Consider the following 23,746-nt stretch of genomic DNA (forward strand, 5'->3'; position numbering starts at 1 on the left):
CACTCTGGTCTTTAGAGAATCACTCTATTCCGGAATTTTAGTCAGGCTTCAGGAGTGGCAGGGGATGTCTTGATAACCTGTTTACTCTTACGGCCTTATTGCAGATCCATTTAAGACTTCCTTGGCAGGTCGTTTACGCAGCCTTTATTGATTTTAAAAGCGCTTTCCCGTCCATTTTACATCATTTACTTTGGCTTAAATTGAAAAAATTAGGATTATCTTCGAAATTTTTAAACATTATTAAGAATTTTTATGAAAATGTCTTTGCCTGCATCCCCTGTAAAAATTATCAGACGGATTTTGTTAAAGTCACTAGAGGCGTATTGCAGGGGGAGGTTTTGAGCTCGCAGTTATTTTCACTGTTTTTAAGCGACCTAGAAGAATTTTTGATTAGCCCTGATTGGTCAGGGCTGCGGGGAATATCTATAAACAGTGCCTTGGAGGTCTTCCTGCTAGCGTATGCTGACAACTTGGTGTTGTTGTCAGATACACCTATAGAATTATCAAGAAAGTTGAATGCTCTGTGTCTGTACTGCGATCGTAATTTATTGGAAGTTAATATAAAGAAGACTAAAATAGTCATATTTCATAAAGGTAACAACTCTTCGGTAAAGCGCTTTAAGTCTTTTAAATTCGGGGACAGTAAGATCGAGGTCGTCGATCAGTATTTGTATCTTGGTGTTATTTTCAAGAATAATTGTACATTTTGGGAGGCTGCAAAAAAGAATATGATTTGAATCGTGGTCCACTTTTTCGAAACTATTTAATGGTTTAGTCTGTAGTAACTTATTCTATGATGTCGAAAACTGGGGCTTAGGCCTGGATGACCTCTTGGAGCGGATTCAGTTAACTTTTTTTAAGAGCCTGCTTCAGCTGCCCAAAAACACTCCTAGTTATGCTATACGTCTGGAAACGGGCAGATTGCCATGATCTTTTTCGATACTCAAAAGGGCTCTGTCGTGGTTGAAAAAAATTTCTAAAATGTCTAGTTCTCGGTACCCAAGACAGTGCTTTTTGAGGTTAATTGAGATTTCTAATGGGGACGCAAAAAAGCCAGATTTTAACTGGTTTGAGCAGCTGAGGCGGTATTTTATTCAAGGGAATATGGAGGATTATTGGCATTCGGAAGATTTACTTTCGCTGGGGAACAACGCAGTTGAGATACTCCTAGAATATTCAAAGAGTTTAGTAAAAAGGGATTTGAATTCTCGTGCCCGCTCTGAGAGTCTCCAGGTATGGCCCCATGTCCCCTTGCACATATCGCTTCAGCCGTTTTTAAGGGAAAGACTTGACCTAAAATGGATGAGGGCTTATGCCCAAATTCGTATAATTAACAAATACTACTCATATTTTGTCTTTTACCAGACCAGTTTTAAACTCCCAACGTCAACAAATTGGACACATAACTTCATATTCATAATCTGCGACCCCAAAAGCCCTCGAGTAACACGTTTTAAGGGAATCGGATCAAATTTGAAAATTTTTTCCGCCATATTGGATCCGCCATTTCGAATTTTTAAAAAGTGACTTCAGATTCGTAATCAGCGACCCTAAAAACCCCCGAGTAACAAGTTTTAATCGAATCTGATCAAATTTGAATTTTGTCCGCCATATTGAATTCGCCATTTTGGATTTTAAAAAAAAAACTTTAGATTTATATTCGGGAACCCTAAAAACTGATAAAGAATGAGTTACAGAATAATTTACCTCGTTTTTTGCTTTTAATTCATAAAAGTATTTTGAGATTTTTGGACCTTTTGACTTTTGACAGTTCTATTGGCATCGGAAATGGAATTTTGCAAAAAACGCCCATCGGCATCTTAAAGTACATGAACGTAGAAATCTTTTAAGCCCTAGAACGTTTAAATCCATCAAAGCAATTTTTGTTTAGAGCTCTGTCCGTGTTGACGTGGAATGTCCCATAATAGTTTTCGAGTTTTTTAGGTATATGGAGAGATAATATCCAATAAAGAATTAATAATAATAATAATAATAATAATAATAAAATTTTAAATCATCACTTGATTCTATTGAAAGCTTTAAATTTTTGTTGCTAATTATCAATAATAATATTTATTTTTATTCTAATTTTGACGCCAAATATATTTTATTAATAAATAAATCTAATCTAATCTGACACCGAGATCGAGCTGGATTTTCCTCAAGAGGGGAAAGTAAGCACCTAGGTTATAAAACCCATTGTACCAGACTCCAGCTCGCTCGTTTATAGCAACCCCTTAGAGTCCTGTTCTTCTCCAGAAGTCCAGTATCTCTTCTATCGATAGGTTGCTCACCTGCTTAGGGTCAATAATTGCTTGACCCCAGCTAGATAGCCTGATCCTAGCTAACGATGGGCATTCTGATAATATGTGAGTCGAAGTTTCGTTACTCTCCCACATAGTCTGCACATAGGTGAAACTTGTCTGCCTATTTTATGCTGATGGTAATTCAATAGTCCATGACCCGTAAGTAGACGAACAACGGTTCAAACTCTAATCTTATCGAGTTTTAGGAGATCGCTCGCTCGCCTCTTGTTGAGTGCTAGCCCCAACAGAGTTTTCGCTTGCCTTCCCACCCCAACGTTCGCCCAATACTTCTCATGTTCCTTTTGACCCCATCTTTCCACGGTGCGCCTTAACTAAAATTAAATAAAAAGGTCTTACACCTAGAAAATTAGTAGAGTTTCTGAATTTACAATGTTCACAGATGAGAAAAATCAAAAAACTAAAATAATCTGTGGAAAGATTTTGAAATAAATCAACTTTGAACATTTTTGCACACGAAGTACGATATTTTGGAAAATATGGCATTGTTTATTTATATGAATAGAAAGGAGAAAATTATATAATAATAATTTTTAAGTGGTAATTCTATTAAACTTTTATTATTTTATCATTTTAGTACTAATATAATATAAAATTGTAACATAATTTAATTATAATTACATCAATTTAAACATGTGAAGCATTATATCTACAAACAGCGCTCAAAAGGTGTTTAGGATAATCCGAATAAGACAGCGAATAGTAAGGAGAGAGGTCTTCAAACGAAAACTTCACGGACAACAAGCGTCAGAGACCCTTGATTAGTTTTCTCCATAAAACTTCCACTTCTCAGTCAGATGGTCAGATCACAGACTTGGAACTGCAAACTGCGGATGTGACTCCCCAGTTGACGAATAGCAGAAAACGATTCTTAGTTGTCAGAGCGCCTGTGCCTCGTCTCAAAAAGATTCTGCGGTACAGCTTAGGGTTATCTTTTGGAAGTGGTAATCTTATGGAAATTGTTGATGAAATAGGTCTAAGTGACGTTCTTTGTGTTTGTGAGACCTGGTCTGTCAAGCCTGATTAAAAAATTAATAATTTATTAAGAAATAAAACTTGGAAATAAATATCCTGAATTTTACAGAATTAGTGATAAGTTATGTGAATTAGTTAAAAAATATTGCGACAAAGAATCTTTTGTTGAAGACGGAAGAAATCCTAGGGTATCTTCCGTCCAAAATAATTCACATATGTTTCAATAATTCTTTAAAATTCAGAATATTCATAGAGGAAGGATTGTATTAGCAAAATTTTCGATTGTGATTTTTTGACATATTTTTAAAAATTTTTTCATTATACCTAATCTTTTAGTACTTTATGCACGAATGGGCATTGCCCGTATAAATGTTATAAATAAATAAAAAAAATTTTGATGCAATTTTATCTCAGAAGTACAAAAAACGGATTTTAAAAAATGTCCCGATGTGTGTGTATGTGTGTGTATACTAACATTGCATTTGCCTCAATATCTCAGAACGAGAAAGAGCTAAAGGCCTCAATCTTTTTTAAATTGTAGATTTCCCCGGGAGACATAAAATGAAAGTATTTTCAGCCTGATTCATAAAGTTTAACTATATTTTTTTTGCATTTTTCATTTTGTAAAAAAAAGGTTTTTTGGCCATAACTTAGAAAAAATTTTAGGACACCTATAAATGTTTTTCTTTAGTTTTGTTTTTGAGTTTTTCAGACGCATCTTTTGAGCCATCATTGAACATTTTTCGTCTAGATTAGCCAGAAATATTTAAATTTTAAAAATCTAAATTTTTCGAAAATAACACTTTTTTAAAAATTTTGTTAAAAAATATAAAAGTAACTTTAAAAGTATCATTACCAACTTGTAGAGCATTAAAAAAGGCTTTGATTGATCTATTTTTTAACTTGATTCGGTCAAAAATTATTAAATTATTGGTATTTGAAAAATAAAAAATTGTGGAAAATATCATTTTTCAACATTCTTGTTTATTAACTTATGTGTAATTATTAAACTATTATAACCATCTTATAGAATATATATAAACATATTTTTTGGACCAAGATTTAATGATTTTTAACTCTTTTATAAAAATTAATTCTTATATATTATATTTCAATTATTATTATTTCTATGAGGAAGCAAAGTCTTCATGAAATAAACACCTAAATTATAAAAATGTACAACTTGGCAACGGTTTTTCTTATTTTATTTATTATTAAAATATATTTTGCGTCAAAATAAGAATAAAAATCAATATTCTTAATCATGAATAGCAAAAAAAGGTTCAAGCTTTCAATACAATCAAGTGACAAAAACCTGTTTTTAAATTTTTACGTCTTCTCTTCTTAAATTGCTTTTAATTACTTGTGAAACATAAATATTTATTATTCCCCAGCATAAATCCGTCCCTGTTTTCTCTCCCATTCGCAGGCACGCGATGCTAGAACCGAGTCGTCACAGTTAAATTCCAATGCACCAATCGCCGAAACACTGCTTCACATTTTTAATGATATATCGAAGATGGATTAACCTTTTTTAATTTTCAAAAGCTTTTTTTTTTTTTTTTTTTGCTTAGGGACTTTTGGGAAATCTGCCTACAGATACCTTGGATTCCGCACTCCAAGGTTATGTGGGGTTGGTACAATGAAACAAAAGGAAATATTAAAAAAAAAGATAAATACATAAATGTTATAATAAATTTAATAAACTGGCGACCTACTACCAGCCCGACCCACTAAAACCCGTAACCCTTCTTCTGGAGCCCTTTACCCTCCCTCGGAACTGTCGTAAGACTTTAGCCTTCGAGGGTGGCGCTCCAACTCTGTCGCTAATGCGACCTTCTCCCTTTCTCTGCGGTCCTCCTGCGTTCGTAGTTAAAAAAATGATTAAAACTATTACAAAGTCCAAGCGGAATTCACAGCACAAAAATAATAAAAAAAACAAATATTTTAAGAAGTGTAAAAAGTCAAAAGATAAAATTGTAAACGGATATGAAAAAGAAAAGAAAAAAAAGTAAACACGTATATAATGTTGAAAAGATAAAACTGTTTAAAGACGAATAAAAAACACAAAACAAATTAAACAAAAAAATGTATAAGGACAAATAAATCACAAAATAAATTAATAAAAAACAAACAAGCAAATTAAAAGCTGTTAAAATCACGCTTTTTGGCTCCTTTTAATACTTCTTATTTGCTTTTAGTTCTTGCGAGAGTCTTCTTCGCCTCCTCAAGGGCCGTCCTGAAGACTCCGCATCCTCCGCTGCCTGCAATATGGGTGGTTGACACCTTATTGCCAATCTTTTCCTTGCACAAAAAGCAACTTGAGTTGTTTTTACAGTTGGAGAACCTGTGACCGGCCTCACCGCACTTAAAGCACGCAGCCGATCTGTCCTCCTTCTGGCATTTGGCTGCAATATGGCCGTATCCCAGGCATCGATGACACCGGACGACCATTACTCTTCTTTTGATTGGGCAACACATAAAACCAATTTTTACGTGTCCCAATTTCTCCAGCCTGTTCGCCTCTTCCAGGTTGGTGACTACAACCGCGAGCTTCATCCCTCGGCGGTTGGGTCCTAAGACCGTCACTCTCCTGTTTACTGGCTTACCCATTGCTTCAGACAACACTTGTTGCACCTCAGCTTCTTGGGTAAGGCAATCCAAATCACGGATCTCGAGTGTAACTCTTCGATCCAATGACTGCACCTTACCCATGCTTCCAACCGCCTTGGTGACCTCAGCGGTGAAAGCGTCCTTATCGGAGTCTCCTCTGAACTTAATCAGAAGGTCCCCCTTGTTTGTAGCTTTTGCTGCTACTATTCTCGTATGGCTGTCCTCTGGGTTGACCTCTTTGCGAAGCTTACCCAGAACGTCAGCATACGTCAATCCTTCACCGACTCGGATTAGAACTGTGGATCTTTTTGACCCAATTCTTTCCAATTGAGGAATCTTTGGATCTGGTACTTCCGTTTCCATTGGAGGAGCTTCCTCCTTCTTCCTCTTATCGGTTTTGGTTCGAGTCTCTTCTGGACTGTCACCCTCTCTCTTCCGTTTCTGAGCATCTCTTAAGACGCTTTTGAGATTACGCCTATAGAAACGCTCTCTCTCTTTCTTACGGTCCTTGCGGTTGCATTCCGCACCGCTCAGAACGCATGCCAAATCGAAGTCCGACTCATCGGCCGCGGCATGCTTTGCCCTTGCCTCCTTTAGCAGGACGTCGATGACCTTGAGTCCATCCTTTACCGTCCTATTGACGGTCTTCTGAATGTCGCAAGATTTTATCATCTTTGCGACCTCCAACTCCATTTTTTCGAGACAAGTCGCCTCCTCCTTTCTGAGCCGCAAGCATATCTCGCGAGTCTCTTCTATCGCCTCGTCGTCTACTTCTGAGTGGATAGCGCTATGAACGGTTTTTCCGCTACTGCAGCTTGACACACTCAGAAGGCTCGACGTGCTTCCTTTCCTCGTTTTTTTATTTTCCACGATGTTCTGTGGATCTACCCTTTCCACGATCACTCGTGACACTGCAAGAAATTGTGCGCCCCCACAATCCGCGCGCACTTGAGCATCGGTCCTGGGACCGATGGTGAGATTTCCCGTTTCCGGCCTGCTCACATGGTTACGAAAAATTTAATCAGCTTTCTAACCGTATTTAAGATTTTTTTGTATCTACCTTTATTTACGAGATATGATAGAAAAAGTGATGGCATGTTTTTTCATAGAGTCGCGTGTAATCGTCCGGATACTCGTGAACGGTAGTGTAATTATTGTCCAATCGATGGTATGAGCACCGTCAAAAGTGTTATTAAAATGCATAATTTGTTTTCGTGAAAACCTAGGAATAAAAATTATTTAATAGACAATTTACCCAAGGAACGAATTAGTGAGTGGTTTAACTAGGGTAATGTCACCTTAAGTGGACCGCCTAAGCTTTTTTTCGAAAAAATTCTATGTATATGAAAGCAAATTAATCGTAGGTTTCTATTCCAAGCTTCAGTTTAGATCCCTAGATAAGTGTTTATACTATAATAGCTTTGAATTTTTTTTATTTAGAAGAAAAAGTTGACTTTAAAAAAACCTAATTTTTAAGGAATGAAAAAAGTTGAACCTTGAGTGGACTACTCCTAAAAAATTGCGAAAGTTATTCTAAATTCTTTAATGTATTTAATATTTCTGATATATTAATACACAATTTATGCTTATGCAGCTTCAGACCATGTGTGCGTCGCAATGTTTGCAAGTGAAACCATTTTCAATAATTTTGGCGCATATCACATCAATATCACAAAAATTTAATAAAGAACATAAAACACAGTTTTAAACCAATTTATTGTCAAATTATATCCAAAAAATGGTAAACTGACATTAAAAATTGGAAAAATAGGCAGTCCACTCATAGTTACAAACAGTGGTCCACTCATGGTGACATGCAACTTTTCATGGCAGCCACCACAATTTTTTTTAGTCAAAATTATCACTTAATTAAACTAAGACAATCAATTTCAATGTTCAAAGTAGAAGGAAAAAAATAAGGAACCTTTTAAAACTTAAATTTTACACTACTTATACTCTTTTGCATCACTTTACTTATTATAAGAGCGACTTTTTCTTGGTTTGTGATCTTAAAAACGCGTTACATCAAACGGTATCGTATATGTTTATCGCGGATCTAAATTTCTTACGGTTTCTTAGTGCGGTGCGCTATTCGCACTATTTATTTCACGTTTCTGGTGTCAGATAACTTAAAAGCTCAGGCGGTCCACTCAAGGTGACATTACCCTACTGAAACTTTTATCGGTTGTAGGAAAAGATTTTTTGTTTGCAGAAGAAAAAGCTCAACTATTTTTTCGACAACGGATTTAATTTTGTTGGTGCTAAAAATGAGTTGACAAAAAAAAATACGCGAATCTTCTAAAGTCAGAAAATAACAGTAAACAAGTGTAAGCATTTCTCGAGAATCAGTGCATTAATTGGTGGTTTTCACCTCCAAATTTTTCGCATTTTGGTGTCTTGTAAGAGGCTGCAGTAAAATCTTTTAAATATCTATACGTTTACTGCAGAAATCGAATCAAACCTTAAATCACGACCAATCACTCCCTTATCATCTGATCCTAATGATCTAAGATCATTATCTCCATCCCACTTCCTAATTGGTGATTCATTTATGAGTGTGCTAGAACACGATCTGTCTGATATACCAGACAATCGGTTGTCAAACTGGCAAAATGTTCAACGTCTGAAGCAGTGTTATTGGAAAAGGTGGTACGAGGAGTATTTCGACCAACTGAATGTTAATTTCAAATGGCAACAATCCAGAAAAGCGAATCAAGAAATTGGTACCATAGTCATCTTCAAATAAGACAATATTCCTCCCTTACTCTGGTGCCTGGATCGAATTATTAAAAATCCACCCTGATGATGACTCAATTGTTAGAGTTATTATTGTTCGAACTACAACAGGAACTTACAAACGGTCTGTAGAACGCATAGTTCTTCTACCTATAAGTTAAAGAACATTTAAGTGAATTTAATAAACAATAATTTCTTTTTTTTTGAACTTGATTAGTTCAAGGTGAGCGGTATGTTAAGTGAATAGTTAATAATTTAAATTATTAACGGCACGGAAAAAACTGGAGTATTCAACTAACTATCTGGAGAGACAAACAGACTATATTTGAGGTTAAATTTTTCGTAAACATCTCGGAGGGATAAATAGACACTACGATAATTAATTTGACTAACTCGGGGGGAAAAGTTAACTGTCCAGAGAATCAGGCTTAACACTCAAAACCTAACCCTCTAAGTTTAACTATCCAGTTTTCTCAGTGGGTGTAAAGCTTAAAATACACAAACAAATATTTTTCTTGAGTTAGACGTTCTGTAGACGCAAAAATTTAGTATAAGTATAGTATGTAAGAAATATTCCACGGGGACACTTGTAACGCTAGTATTAAGGCAAAAGACGAGTGTATAAATAAATAAATAAATATTTTTCTTGAGTTAAATTCATAAAAATTAAAATAAATATACAAATTTTATTTTGGTCTATAATTTGACATCTTTTGAATTTGACAATTTTCTAGGTGGGTTTTTACAGTAATAAAAAAGGAAAATTAACACTTATAAACTTAAGAAGCAAAAATCTAAAATTAGCATGTCGGGCAAAAAAATATGAAACCTAACCATAATAGACTATTGTTACGTTTATTGAGGGACAGATTACCGAGGTCCTACGGTTTATAGAAGTACTCAAGTGGTATAAAATCAGCATTCTGAATCAAAACATGTACTCAGGACTTATAATATGAATTGTAATATGAAATTTTATTTTATCTTAAATATAGGTATTTCAATTATCCAGTACCAATCATTTATTTTCCTAGGCGATTATTATTAATTTTGCGATCGTAATATGAGATGCATCTCATACGCATCAACACAAACAAATTAATTTATTATTTTAAAAGAATAACTTTGCGTGTTATAGGTAATCAGAGTTAAAATTCTTATAACCATTAAAAAGTTTTTTTAAGATTTTTCTAATTTTTTGAAGAAGAAACTTATCAATTTGACAGTGTCACTGAAGAATTATTCGGATAATTTAACCAAACTAAAATCAACCGAATCTATTTGGTTACCAGAAACTACGTGTTATTTCTGTCTTAACCCATTAACGCCTGAAACCTTTGAAATTTTGTGTTTAATTTAAGATATAATTTTATATATTAAACATGCTCCCTAAAAATAACTGAAGCGTTTCTTTATGTTTTCGGGGTCGCTCTACAAGATTCCATGCTCAGATTTTAAATTTATCGCATAGAAAATTAAATATGGCGAATTTTGTGCACCAAATTGCGAAAAAAATGAAATTTTTTTTTTTTAATAATTATTTCTTACTGAAAACATTTTTTTCAAATGAATACAAGTGTCACAAATTGGCACAAACTTATTAAACTTTCAAAATATGCACTAGCGGAAACAAAAAAAACAAAATGGCGGCTTCAAAATGGCGCTAATTTTAGAAAAAATTAATTAATTTTTTTATAGTGCACCGATTCAGGCAATAGCTATTAAATGTAATAGAACTTAGTGTTTATATGTTTTTGAGGTCTCTCATCACGAATATGTACTCGGATTTTCAAAATTCAAAATGGCGGATCCAATATGGCCGACGAAAATTTTAAAAATTTACTCGATTCGCTTGAATTTTGTTACTCAGGGGTTTTTGAGGTCGCTGATTGTGAATCTGCAATCGGATTTTCAAAATTCAAAATGGCGGATCCAATATGGCCGACAAACATTGTAAAAATTCACTCTATTCGCTTGAACTTTGATACACAGGGGTTTTTGGGGTCGCTGATTATGAATCTGCTATTGGATTTTCATAATACAAAATGGCGGATCCAATATGGCCGACAAAAATTATTTAAATTTACTAGATTCGCTTGAAACTTGTTACTTATGGGTTTTTGGGGTCGCTGATTATGAATCTGCTATTGGATTTTCAAAATACAAAATGGCGGATCCAATTTAGCCGATAAAAATTGTTTAAATCAATTCTAGTCGCTTGGAATTTGTAAAATGATGACCATCTATTTGCCGTCAGAATAAGGCAAAATACAAATCAAATCCCTTAGAAGTACACAACGAAAAAATTGTAGGTCTAAATCTAATTGGCTTAGATAAATTGTTTCAACACTATCTTAGCATAAGACTTAATATTGCAAAACTTATAACCTGACATTGTTAATGAAACAATTTGAGATGACAGATGTAACGATGTAAATCGTCACTACACCTGTCGGAGCGATCCCCGAACCAAGAAGATAATCGGTATGGTAATTGGAAAGCCTGTATTGCCGGGCGACCCACTAGCGGCGGTGAAAGTGTGTCGCGCGGCAAAATAGTCACGAAGAAAGTGACAGAGGGCAGGGCCGGTGAGTGTAGAGAGAGAAAGAGATAGGAGAGCCAGCGGAGTGAGAGAGAAGAGGTGATGAAGAAGACGACGACATGTGGCGAAATTAGAGACGCTACAGGTGTCCTGTACTTTCGCCACCATAATAATCGTTTTTGGGACTTCGCGAGACGACAACAGCCGTGGAGCGTAGCGCCGTTTCTTTTCATTTTTGTAGTGTAATTTGAGTTTTTTTGTAGTAGAGAATAGTCGAGAAGTGGAGCGTGAAGCTCAAGTTGTGTTCAATAAATAAATAGTGTTAATTGAGTAAGTAAGTAAGTAAGTAAGTGTCATTTTTTTTGGATTAAAAGCCTGTTCCAATCGTCGATGGAGAGAACGAAGAGCAGTAAGCCGAGAGAAGAGAAGCAGTCCAGGAAGTAATAGAGCCGATCGTCGTGGGTAAGTCGTACCAGCATTTAATCAGTCGTGTCTCGTCGTTGGCATTTCTGCTTGCCAAATTGTTCGAGCAGAATTCCCTCTGAGCGAAAGAGAAACTCAGAGGTGTTGAGTTGTTTTATGTTGAGCCGAGCTTGAGTCATAGTTTATTAATTATCTCTAAAATTAATTGGCGCCTGACGGCGAAATTTATTAACTTAAATTTCAAACTTTTTGATTGTTGAAAGCGTCAGATTTTGACTGACGTAAGCAGAGTTTTTACTAAAATTAAAATTAGTTCAAAATAATACGTCACACAGATAAGGAGTAGTTGACCAATATTATCGAATTTTAGCTTTAATAGGGTAATCTGTACAATGGTTGGCCACCCCACAATGATTGGCCGTCTAGTTGAAATATAAATATAATAAGAAATAACTTCTATAAAAACATTTTATAAACCATGGTTAATAAACTTAATGCAATCGTGCAGCCATTTCGACAATCATACTTATGTTGTCTATTGTCATTAATTTTAATGTAATTATTTATTTACGTGTTCCAAAAGAACAGCTTGACAGCTGCGAAGCTTATGGTGGTAAGTAGTGCATCCTCACAGAAAATTTGTCATTTTGTCGTTTTAAAACTACTTTTTTGAGAAAATTTTTTTTATACTTACTAAAGGTGTTTAAAAATAATAATAAATAGTTGTTTTATTAAAAAATATTACATTTTCTTAATTTATAAGTAGGCCAATAATACTCTCTTTCAATTATATGAAAACGCAATGATTGGCCAGGTTGGTTTCAAAGGCCAATGACTGTATTTTTCAAAAAATTATTAAATAGTAAAAAGAACATTATATAACAGTTAAATAAATGTTTTTAAATACATTTTTGGAAATAAAAAATTTAAAAACCCTCGAAATACAATTTTTGGCCACTGCCAATGATTGTACAAGTGCAGAGGCCAATCATTGAAAATTCAACATTTATCAGTGACAAAAGTGGCACCACCTATCGGTTCGGTAAGGTACTCATTAGTTTGACAGCTGACTCATCGTCAACATTAAATCGGACTGTATAAAGTGCAATTTTAGTCAGTAAGACACTGAAATTTTTTTTATATTACAAAAGAATGTTAGGTATGTAAAAATGCCAAAGTGCGAAAAGAATACTGATTATTGTAAAAAGTACAGAGAAGAAGATTTACAAAAGGCCTTGAAAGCAATAAGCGATGGTTTACCGAAAAGAGAAGCTTCTCGTATTTATAATATACGGAGGGCAACGTTACAATTTCGATTATCCTCGAAATTCTCTAAAGCACGACCTGGACCAAGTACTGTTTTAACAGAGCAAGAAGAATTGACTCTTGTAGATTGGATAATGGAAAATCAAAGAAAAGGATTCCCTCGTAGAAAAGAAGATATTCAGGTATCATAATCGTATTATTAACTTGCATTCAAGACTATTAAGGGTAAACAGTACAGTTGTTTCCCTCTAACATTAATTGTCATCATAACACTTATTTTTTAAATATTAAACAAACCTATTTTTCGAAAATAATACAAACAACCTCTTCCTAACCTAAAATTGACCTGTCATTTTGACGTTTTACGATTCAATGCATTTTATTATTTACGTAGAAAATTATTAATTCTAACGAAAACCAATTGCTATAAATGCATTTTTATTCAATAATCTTAAATATTATATTAGATTTGAACAAATTATTTGTAATTTTTAGTGGTCAATCAGTTTAAATTAATGATCAATCATTGTACGAACAGGCTGTATCACTGTACTGTTTATCTTTATGTACCTACTTTAGCTTCGATTATGAGGACTGAAATATTATTTTTCATAAATTTACAGGTGTCTGTGAAGCAATTTTTGGATGCATCACCTCGTAGTAATCCATTTCCTCACAACATGCCAGGAATTGGTTGGTTTAACGCATTTTTAAGTCGTCATCCCAGTCTTGCTATTCGAACTCCAGAGTATATTACATCTGCATCAGCAAATGTTTCTGAAAATGATATAAAATCTTGGTTCGCTCAAATTTACAATTATTTGAATGATAATAACCTTCAGCACATCCTGCAAGATCCAAGTCGAGTTTATAACGGGGATGAAACTTGTTTTCAAGTTTGTCCGAAAACGAAAAAAGTAATCGGAATGAAAAATTCGAGAAACGTGTATGAGATTGAGGGCGGACAATCGAAACTTAATATCACTGTGATGTTTACATTTTCAGCGTCAGGGGATACTACTCCTCCAATGATAATTTATCCTTATGTGCGACTTCCATCTGCAATTGTACAATCGATTCCTAAAGAATGGAATTGGGGAATTGGTCTAAGCGACACCGGTTGGATGAAAACAGAACTATTTTATGAATATATAGGAAATGTATTGTATCCAAGTCTTAAAAAGAAAGGAATTAAGTTTCCAATTATACTTTTCGTGGATGGCCATAAAACTCATTTAGATAAAAGAGTTAGTGATTTATGTACAAAGTCGCAAATAATTCTTATAGCTTTATATCCAAATTCTACTAGAATCTTACAACCTGCTGATGTATCAGTGTTCAAACCACTGAAAAATGGTTGGAAAAATGGTTTATCTGCATGGAGGAGAGAGAATCCTACTAAAGAATTAACGAAGGAAAATTTTGCTCCACTTTTAAAAAAAGTAATTGATTTGTCTATAAATGCGGAAATAATTAAAAATGGTTTCCGAGCTTGTGGAGTGTGTCCTTGGGATCCTGATGCTATCGACTACTCCAAATGTCTCGGAAGTAGTGATTCTACGAATATTAAACCAAACACTGCAATGAATTTTGCCACTTTCAAAAATATTGTAGGCGAGGAAAAGGTAAATCTATTTCGAAGTTGGAATGATATGGACACTGAAAATGAAGAAAACGATTTATTCACTTTGTATAGACTTTATAAATATTATTCTGAGAAAGAGTCTAAAATTCTGGAAAATAATAATAAATCATCACAAAAATCGTTCGAAAATCAAGTTAATGATGCTGATCAAGCTAAAATTCTAGTTGAAGAGAATGATGCCTCTGAAGAAAGTACTCTTTCTTCAGATAATGTTTTTCAGATGGAAATTCAAGAAGAAAACATTGTGCAAATTAAAGAAATCAATATAGTATCTGAACAAATGCTTTCTGAAAATCATTTACAAAATTCAGAAATCTTGGACATGGAAGTAGTTATTGCACAAGAAAATAACCATTTAGATTCAACGTCAGATGTCGATTTAGAAAAACTTATTCAGGTTAATTCTACTGATGATAATAGTAATATTGCGACAAATAGTAATATTGTCGATTTAGAAAAAACTATTGAGATTAGTACTACTGATGATAATAATAATGGTAATATTACGAATCATTTGGCATGGCCGCTTTCTCCCAAAAGAAAGGGGAAACGAATAACTAAACGAATGCCTTACGTTTTGACAAGTGAACAGTGGAAAAATATGAAAGAAATGGAAAATCTCACTAAGGAAAAAAAAATTCAAGAAGTTGCAAATCGAAAGAGGGAAAGGGAAATCAAAAAGCAATTAAAAGATCAGGAACAAGAAGAAAAGATGAAAAAGAGAAAAGAAAAGACAAAAACTGCATTAAAAGAAAATAAGAAGAAAACAGTAAGCAAAATAGGAAAAAAATAAATGCAGAGGTATTATTATTTGTAAGGCGGTTAATCACTGTATTTTGATAATTTCATAGGCCAATGATTCAGTTATTGGCCTCTGCCAATTTCTATGTGTTTCGGGCCAATAAATGTATTTTTGACAGTTGTGTTATTTTATTTAAATATTTATTATTTACAATTTCCTACTCCTGTGTCATTATCAAACATTAAAAATAGAATAAATTTGCTTCCACTTTGTGTTTTCATAATTCATTTTTGACAGGTACAGCAAATTTGGCAATCAGTTAAACATAAAAATTCTCGTAAGGGGCCAATCATTGTACCGATTACCCTATCATTAGAATAATTTAGAGAGTTGGTAAACGTCTTATTCTGACGGCAAATAGATGGTCATCATTTTACAAATTCCAAGCGACTAGAATTGATTTAAACAATTTTTATCGGCCATATTGGATCCGCCATTTTGTATTTTAAAAATCCAATAGCAGATTCATAATCAGCGACCCCAAAAACCCCTGAGTAACAAGTTTCAAGCGAATCTAGTAAATTTAAATAATTTTTGTCGGCCATATTGGATCCGCCATTTTGTATTATGAAAATCCAATAGCAGATTCATAATCAGCGACCCCAAAAACCCCTGAGTAACAAAGTTCAAGCGAATAGAGTGAATTTTTACAATGTTCGTCGGCCATATTGGATCCGCCATTTTGAATTTTGAAAATCCGATTGCAGATTCACAATCAGCGACCTCAAAAACCCCTGAGTAACAAAATTCAAGCGAATCGAGTAAATTTTTAAAATTTTCGTCGGCCATATTGGATCCGCCATTTTGAATTTTGAAAATCCGAGTACATATTCGTGATGAGAGACCTCAAAAACATATAAACACTAAGTTCTGTTACATTTCATAACTATTGCCTGAATCGGTGCACTATAAAAAAAATTAATTAATTTTTTCTCAAATTAGCGCCATTTTGAAGCCGCCATTTTGTTTTTTTTGTTTCCGCTATTGCATATTTTGAAAGTTTAATAAGTTTGTGCCAATTTGTGACACTTGTATTCATTTGAAAAAAATGTTTTCAGTAAGAAATAATTATTTAAAAAAAAAAATTTCATTTTTTTCGCAATTTGGTGCACAAAATTCGCCATATTTAATTTTCTATGCGATAAATTTAAAATCTGAGCATGGAATCTTGTAGAGCGACCCCGAAAACATAAAGAAACGCTTCAGTTATTTTTAGGGAGCATGTTTAATATATAAAATTATATCTTAAATTAAACACAAAATTTCAAAGGTTTCAGGCGTTAATGGGTTAACACGAAAATTCCTATGTCACAAACAAACTTTTGGTTTAACCAACCGAAAAGTTTTCCTTATACCCTACACTTTTCAAGATGTAAAAAAAATTTCATGAAGTTTAAAACTAGTACTATTTAAAACAATTTACCTGAAAACAATCAGTCCCCAATTTTCCATTGCTCCGTGGATGTAGTTTGGAATAGCAATAATGTCAATTTTTGGCAATTCATATTTAACATCAGTGTACTCTTCTAAAACTGGCAGTGCTCGCGATATAATTTCAAGTCCAAGAGTCATTGACTCTACAACACTCTTACGAGACCAAATTGTTAAATTGGTCCCAGGTTTGGTAATATTCACAAAGTTCGAAACTGTAAAACAAACAAGGTACGTAGACATTGTAGGTGTAGTTTGGAAAATTGTCCAGACTTTTTCTTCTACAAAATCAAAATATATCGCCTTCACAGGCATATTAGAAAGAGCTGTATAATTTGAGAAATGCTTTATTGAAATGTCAAAAGTTGATTTTAAGGCGGGTTCATCCCAGCAAGGAAAAGCCATGCGAGCAAAACTTGGCTCAAATTGAGTTGCTGCTAAATATCTAGAAATAAAATTGTAAAGGAAAGATTATATAAATAAAAATTTTCACATGTCATTACAGAGAACAAAACGGGATATTAAATTATCTTATTAATATAATAATATTCTTTAATATAATTTGATTATATTTTGGGGGTTTATGTCACTAAATATGTTTTACAATCTTTTAAATAATTTTTCATAATTTGTAACAGGTTACGCAGTCATACATAACCCATATTACAACTCAATAAAAACCATTAAAAATAGAATAATAAATAATGTTTTTTATTTTAAATATATATATATATATATATATATATATATATATATATATATATATATATATATATATATATATATATATATCTTTATGTGATGGCAGTTCCCACGACCAATTCTGTTATGTAATGGCAGTTTCCGCGACATTTGGCAGGTCCCACGACCGTCGCGGAAAAATTTTTTATGTAAGGGCACTTTCCACGACCGAGAAAAAGTAGCAACTTCATAGACTTTCTGAACTTGTAGTTTCCACGACCACCCCACCAATTTTTCGAATCCACGCCCACTTTCAGTAACGCCTTGGTCGTGGAAAAAATCAGTAAACAGCTCATTTATATAGAACGAATAGGTTAAATTTTAGAATAATAAAGTAATAAATGAGGAGGAATAAAATTAAGAAAATTAAAAACCTTACAGTTGGGTTTTAAGGGCAACAGTATATTTGTATTAAATATCTTATTTTATGTAATTAATAACTACTGGACTATAGGAATTAAAAAGTAAAGTTTAAAATGCAGGATTAATATCTCGAACCAAAGCGACCTAAAATGAATGTGGAAACCAAAAAAAAGAAATTAAAAGAATTAGTGAGTGACTCCTGCTAAAAATAAAATCAGGAATAATGTTTTCTGAAGCTTTTGGTTAATTATGACTACTGGGTTCTTTATGCTTCGGTTGAATCCTGATGTTTATGGATTGTGATTATTTCTCATTGAATTCATCTCTTTTTATTTACATCCCCCCACCTAAATATAGTGGGTAACTGTAAAGTACCGTAATACCTATTTTTAATTTAACTTTATAAGGTCAGTTGACTTTTTTCCATGTAAAAAACCTGAATACTTTTAAAGTTTTTTAATTAAATATGACTCAAGTCTGATGTTCTCTGGCTGTAATGCGCTAAACATTTATTCAATCGGGACATTAAATTCTTTACACAACTTTCAATAAACATTGCAATTACATTTTCCGTACATTGCAAGTAAATATATAATAAATTTTTAGGAAAGTTTCGTTGCTGTGAGGGAAATCAGCAGACGTGTATGGTCGTGGAACCTGCCACGATTTATAACTAAAGTTTAAAAATATATAAAACTATACCACAACATAGTAACTCTACAATAAATGTAGAAAAGTGTAAATCACTTTTTATTTTTTAAAGTAGAATGTCGCAATAGTCGCCAAAGCTACATAATTCATGTCTCTTGCAGAAAATTAATCAGCAGCCGTGTATGGTCGTGGAACCTGCCACGATTTATAACTAAAGTTTAAAAATATATTAAAAAATACTAATACATAGTATCTCCACAATAAATGTAGAAAAGTGTAAATCACTTTTTATTTTTTAAGTAGAATGTCGCAATAGTCGCTAAAGCTATACATAATTCATGTCTCTTGCAGAAGATCAATCAGCAGCCGTGTATGGTCGTGGAACCTGCCATAATTTATAACCAAATTTTAAAAAAATATAACAAAATACCACAAAATAGTATATCCACAATATTGCCACAATATCGCAAAGCTATATACAGATAAAACATCTTTGTTGATAAGAATTGTTTTTGGAAGGAAAATGTCGAAGTGTGAAGAAGTTTTACAATATTGAAGAGCCTGGTCGTGGAACCTGCCACAGTATTCCGACTTAATATTTGCCCTTTTTTGTCACACAAAAAATTAACTACAACACCAAATATAATGTATAATTGACCAAGTGAAAAAATATTGTCTGTTTAAAATTGCGACTAAATACTAAATTAAGACTGCATATAGGTATCAAAAATGAAAATTTAACCTAAAAGTTTCTGCCGGTCGTGAAATATGTCTTTATAAATAAAAGTAGTCAAATTATCGAAATCCGTCAAGAAATGTGTGAACAATTTTTATTTTTAAAGTAGAATTTTGCAATAGTCACCAAAGCTAAATAATTCATGTTTCTTGCAGAAAATAATCATTTTGCAGAATATTAACCAGCAGCCGTGTATGGTCGTGGAACCTGCCACGATTTATAACCAAATTTTAAAAATATATAACAAAACACCACAACATAGCATTACACAATATTGCGTTAATATTGCAAAGCTATATACAGATAAGGGTACAGACAGACCTCCGCATGCAAAATATATGCATGCTGGTTGCCATCGTAACGTACAAGAGTGAGAGAGATAGGAAATTTTTATATCTCTCTCACTCTTGAACGCTTTCATGGCAATTTGCAAGCATAAGTGTTTCATGAAGAGGTCTGAACGCTCCCTAAATTATCTTTGTTCATAAGAACTGTTGTTAGAAGGAAAATGTCGAAGTTTGAAGAAGTTTTACAATGTCTCTTGCAGAAGATCAATGAGCAGCTGTGTATGGTCGTGGAACCTGCCACAATTTATAACCAAATTTTAAAAATATTTAACAAAATAACAGAACATAGTATATCCACAATATTGCCACAATTTCGCAAAGCTATATACAGATAAAACATCTTTGTTCATAAGAACTGTTGTTGGAAGGAAAATGTCGAAGTTTGAAAGAGTTTTATACTAACCAAGAGCCTGGTCGTGGAACCTGCCACAGTATTCCGACTTATTATTTGCCCTTTTTTGTGAGACAAAAAAATAACCACAACAGCAAATATAATGTATAATCGATTCAGTGAAAAAATATTGTCCGTTTAAGATTGCGACTACCCAGTGGGCACCCTTGTTCAAAAGGCGTCCTAAGGATGTCTTTTTGCGGACGTCTTTTGGACTTGTACAAAAAGACGTCTTTAAGACGTCTTAAAGACGTCCTATTCATGTTCTATGTCTTGGCCATTAGATGTCTTTAAGGTGTCTAAAAGACGTCTTTTTCATTCAACATTTGAAAATAGAAAAATTTTCATAAATAGAAAATATTATTTTCTAAGTGCAACTTGGACTTAGAAATTTTTGAATGTGAAATTCATTGGAATTTTTCTAAGTTAAATTCATTTCATTGACAAGTGAGATCGTTAACTTTGTAGAGGTTCATATCTGTCTTGAACGGCTGAGGTGCTTAAGGCGCAGTGTTTCAAGCCCAAGGTATCCGAGTTCGATCCCAGCTTCGTAGGAATTTTTTCATTATTTCTCCACATTTTAGAAAAAATAAAATTAAACTTAAAATAAATTTAATACAATATTACTGAATTTCAAATTAGAAAATGTTATAAAAGAAATGTTTATTTAAGATCTAAAGGAATGTAAAAAGGACGTCCAAAAGACGTCTTAAAGACGTCTTTTAGACGTCCCTTTTATCTCTTTTAGACGTCCAAAAGACGTCTTTTAGACGTACTTTAGACGTCCTTTTTTATGTCTTTTAGAAGTCTTTTGGACGTCTTTTGGACCAGACATAGAACGTCTTTTAGACGTCTTTTAGCTGTCTTTTTGATGACTCAGAGACATTGCCATCATTGTCCCCGAATCGTCCGCGGACAAGAAGGGACGTCTTTAAGACGTCTTTTAGACGTCCCTGTGCCCACTGGGTAAATACTAAATTGTAACTGCATAATGTTATCAAAAAATAAAAATTTAACCTAAAAATTTCTACCGGTCGTGGAATATGTCTTTATAAATAAAAAGTAGTCAAATTATCGAAATCCGTCATAAAATGTGTAAACAATTCTTATTTTTCAGAGTATAGAATTTCGCAATAGTCTCCGCGTATGCGGTCGTGGAACCTGCCACGATTTATAACCAAATTTTAAAAATATATAACAAAACACCACAACATAGCATGTCCACAATATTGCGTTAATATTGCAAAGCTATATACAGATAAGGGTACAGACAGACCTCCGCATACAAAATTTATGCATGCTGGTTGCCATCGTAACGTACAAGAGTGAGAGAGATAGGAAATTTTTATATCTCTCTCACTTTTGAACGCTTCCATGGCAATTTGCAAGCATAATTGTTTCATGAAGAGGTCTGAACGCTCCCTAAATCATCTTTGTTCATAAGAACTGTTGCTGGAAGGAAAATGTCGAAGTTTGAAGAAGTTTTACAATGTCTCTTGCAGAAGATCAATTAGCAGCTGTGTTTGGTCGTGAAACCTGCTACAATTTATAACCAAATTTTAAAAATATTCAACAAAACACCACAATATTGCCACAATATCGCAAAGCTATAATATACAGATAAAACATCTTTGTTCATAAGAACTGTTGTTGGAAGGAAAATGTCGAAGTTTGAAAGAGTTTTATACTAACCAAGAGCCTGGTCGTGGAACCTGCCACAGTATTCCGACTTATTATTTGCCCTTTTTGTGAGACAAAAAAATAACTACAACAGCAAATATAATGTATAATCGATTCAGTGAAAAAATATTGTCCGTTTAAGATTGCGACTAAATACTTAATTGTAACTGCATAATGTTAAAATAATTGAGGGGCTGGAATCCGAGGTTTTGATATAACCCCAAAAGACCCATATGGCGGACACCTTTTGGAAAAATTTATCGGATTCGCTTGAAACTCGTTACTCGGGAGTTTTCGGTATCGCTGATTACGAATTTGAAGTCAGTTTTCAAGTATTCAAAATGGCGAATCCAATATGTCGGACACTTTTTTTGTAAAATTTATCGGATTTGATTAAAACCTGCTACTCGGGTGTTTTCGGTGTTACTAATTGAAAATTTATAGTCAGTTTTTAAAAATTCAAAATGGTGGATCCAATATAGCAGACACCTTCTGGAAAAATTCATCGGATTCGCTTAAAATTTGTTACTCAAGGATTTTAAGGGTTGCTGACTAAGAATTTGAAGTCAGTTTTTAAAAATTAAAAATGGATCCAATATGTCTGACAGATTCGCTTAAAACTTGTTGGGCAAGGAGTTTTCAAGGTCACTGAATCCGAATTAGAAGTCAGCTCAAAAATTATAAAGTACTTGATTATTTTTATCAATTAAGTAAACACTACCCCCGAGCAGTCTCCTCGACGGATTTTTGTATATAAAGGCTAATAAAAGAAGTCGGACATATTGGATCCGACATTTTTAATTTTTAAAAACTGACTTCAAATTCGTAGTCGACGACCCCTAAAATCCCTGATGAGTAACGAATTTTAAGCGAATCCGATGAATTTTTCCAGAAGGTGTCTGCCATATTAGATCCACCATTTTGAATTTTTGAAAACTAACTTCAAATTTGTAATTAGTAACACCGAAAATCCCCGAGTAACGAGTTTCAAGCGAATCCGATAAATTTTTCCAAAAGGTGTCCGCCATATTGGTTTTTTGGGGTTATGTCAAAACCCTGATCTGATGGAGTTAAATGGACCTCGGATTCAGATTCAGCGACCTGAAAAACATAAGGTACACCTAGTGAGACCTCCAGATCAGAACTAAAAAAATCTTTTGTGTGGCTGTGTAATCGACCAAGTGAAAAAATATTGTCTGTTTAAGATTGCGATTAAATACTAAATTATAACTACATGTTATCAAAAAATTAAAATTTAATCAAAATATTTCTACCGGTCGTAGAATATGTCTTTATAAATAAAAAGTAGTCAAATTATCGAAATCCGTCAAAAAATGTGTAATTACTTTTTATTTTTCTGAGTAGAATTTCGCAATAGTCACCAAAGATAAATATTTCATGTCTCTTGCAGAAAATATTCATTTTGCAGAAGATTAATCAGTAGCCGTGTATGGTTGTAGAACCTGCCACGATTTATAACCGAAGTTTAAAAATATTTAACAAAATACCACAACATAGTATATCCACAATATTGCCACAATATCGCAAAACTATATACAGATAAAACATCTTTGTTCATAAGAACTGTTGTTGAAGGAAAATGTCGAAGTTTGAAAGAGTTTTATAATAACCAAGAGCCTGGTCTTGGAACCTGCTACAGTATTCCGACTTAATATTTGCCCTTTTTTGTGAGACAAAAAAATTACTACAACACTAAATATAATGTATAATTGACCAAGTGAAAAAATATTGTCTGTTTAAGATTGCGACTAAATACTAAATTAAAACTGCATAAAGTTTTAAAAAAATCGAAATCCTTCAACAAATGTCAAATGTCAACAAATAAACAATTTTTATTTTTTAAAGTAGAATTTCGCAATAGTGACCAAAGCTAAGTAATTCATGTCTCTTGCAGAAAATAAACAAATAATAGAAAATAAATAAATAATAAAGTTCTATTATTTGCGTTACTTCCGTAAGTTCTATTAATTACGTATGTTACTGTATGAAAGGACAGAGTCTCGTTATGCATCACTATCCCGGCTACACACTATAAAAAGAAGGTTCTAAATTAGAGCTG

At 33.4% G+C, this 23,746-nt stretch overlaps 2 protein-coding genes across 2 annotated transcripts; one reads left to right on the top strand and one right to left on the bottom strand.

Moving 5' to 3' along the window:
- Positions 1-12,782: 12,782 nt before the first annotated feature.
- Positions 12,783-15,589, top strand: LOC122501128 (MFS-type transporter clz9-like). The gene is made up of 3 exons (XM_043610402.1): positions 12,783-13,061; positions 13,503-15,021; positions 15,564-15,589. Exons 1-3 carry the CDS (start codon positions 12,783-12,785, stop codon positions 15,587-15,589), a joined length of 1,824 nt encoding a protein of 607 aa, XP_043466337.1.
- An 878-nt stretch (positions 15,590-16,467) lies between these two features.
- LOC122501117 (aminopeptidase Q-like) lies at positions 16,468-17,177 on the bottom strand. Its single transcript, XM_043610390.1, has one exon. It carries the CDS (start codon positions 17,160-17,162, stop codon positions 16,746-16,748), a length of 417 nt encoding a protein of 138 aa, XP_043466325.1. The 5' UTR covers positions 17,163-17,177; the 3' UTR covers positions 16,468-16,745.
- Between the last annotated feature and the right edge of the window lie 6,569 nt (positions 17,178-23,746).

Source organism: Leptopilina heterotoma, unplaced genomic scaffold (genome assembly GCF_015476425.1).
Source record: "Leptopilina heterotoma isolate Lh14 unplaced genomic scaffold, ASM1547642v1 Lhet_201, whole genome shotgun sequence".
NCBI classification, from domain to species: domain Eukaryota; kingdom Metazoa; phylum Arthropoda; class Insecta; order Hymenoptera; family Figitidae; genus Leptopilina; species Leptopilina heterotoma.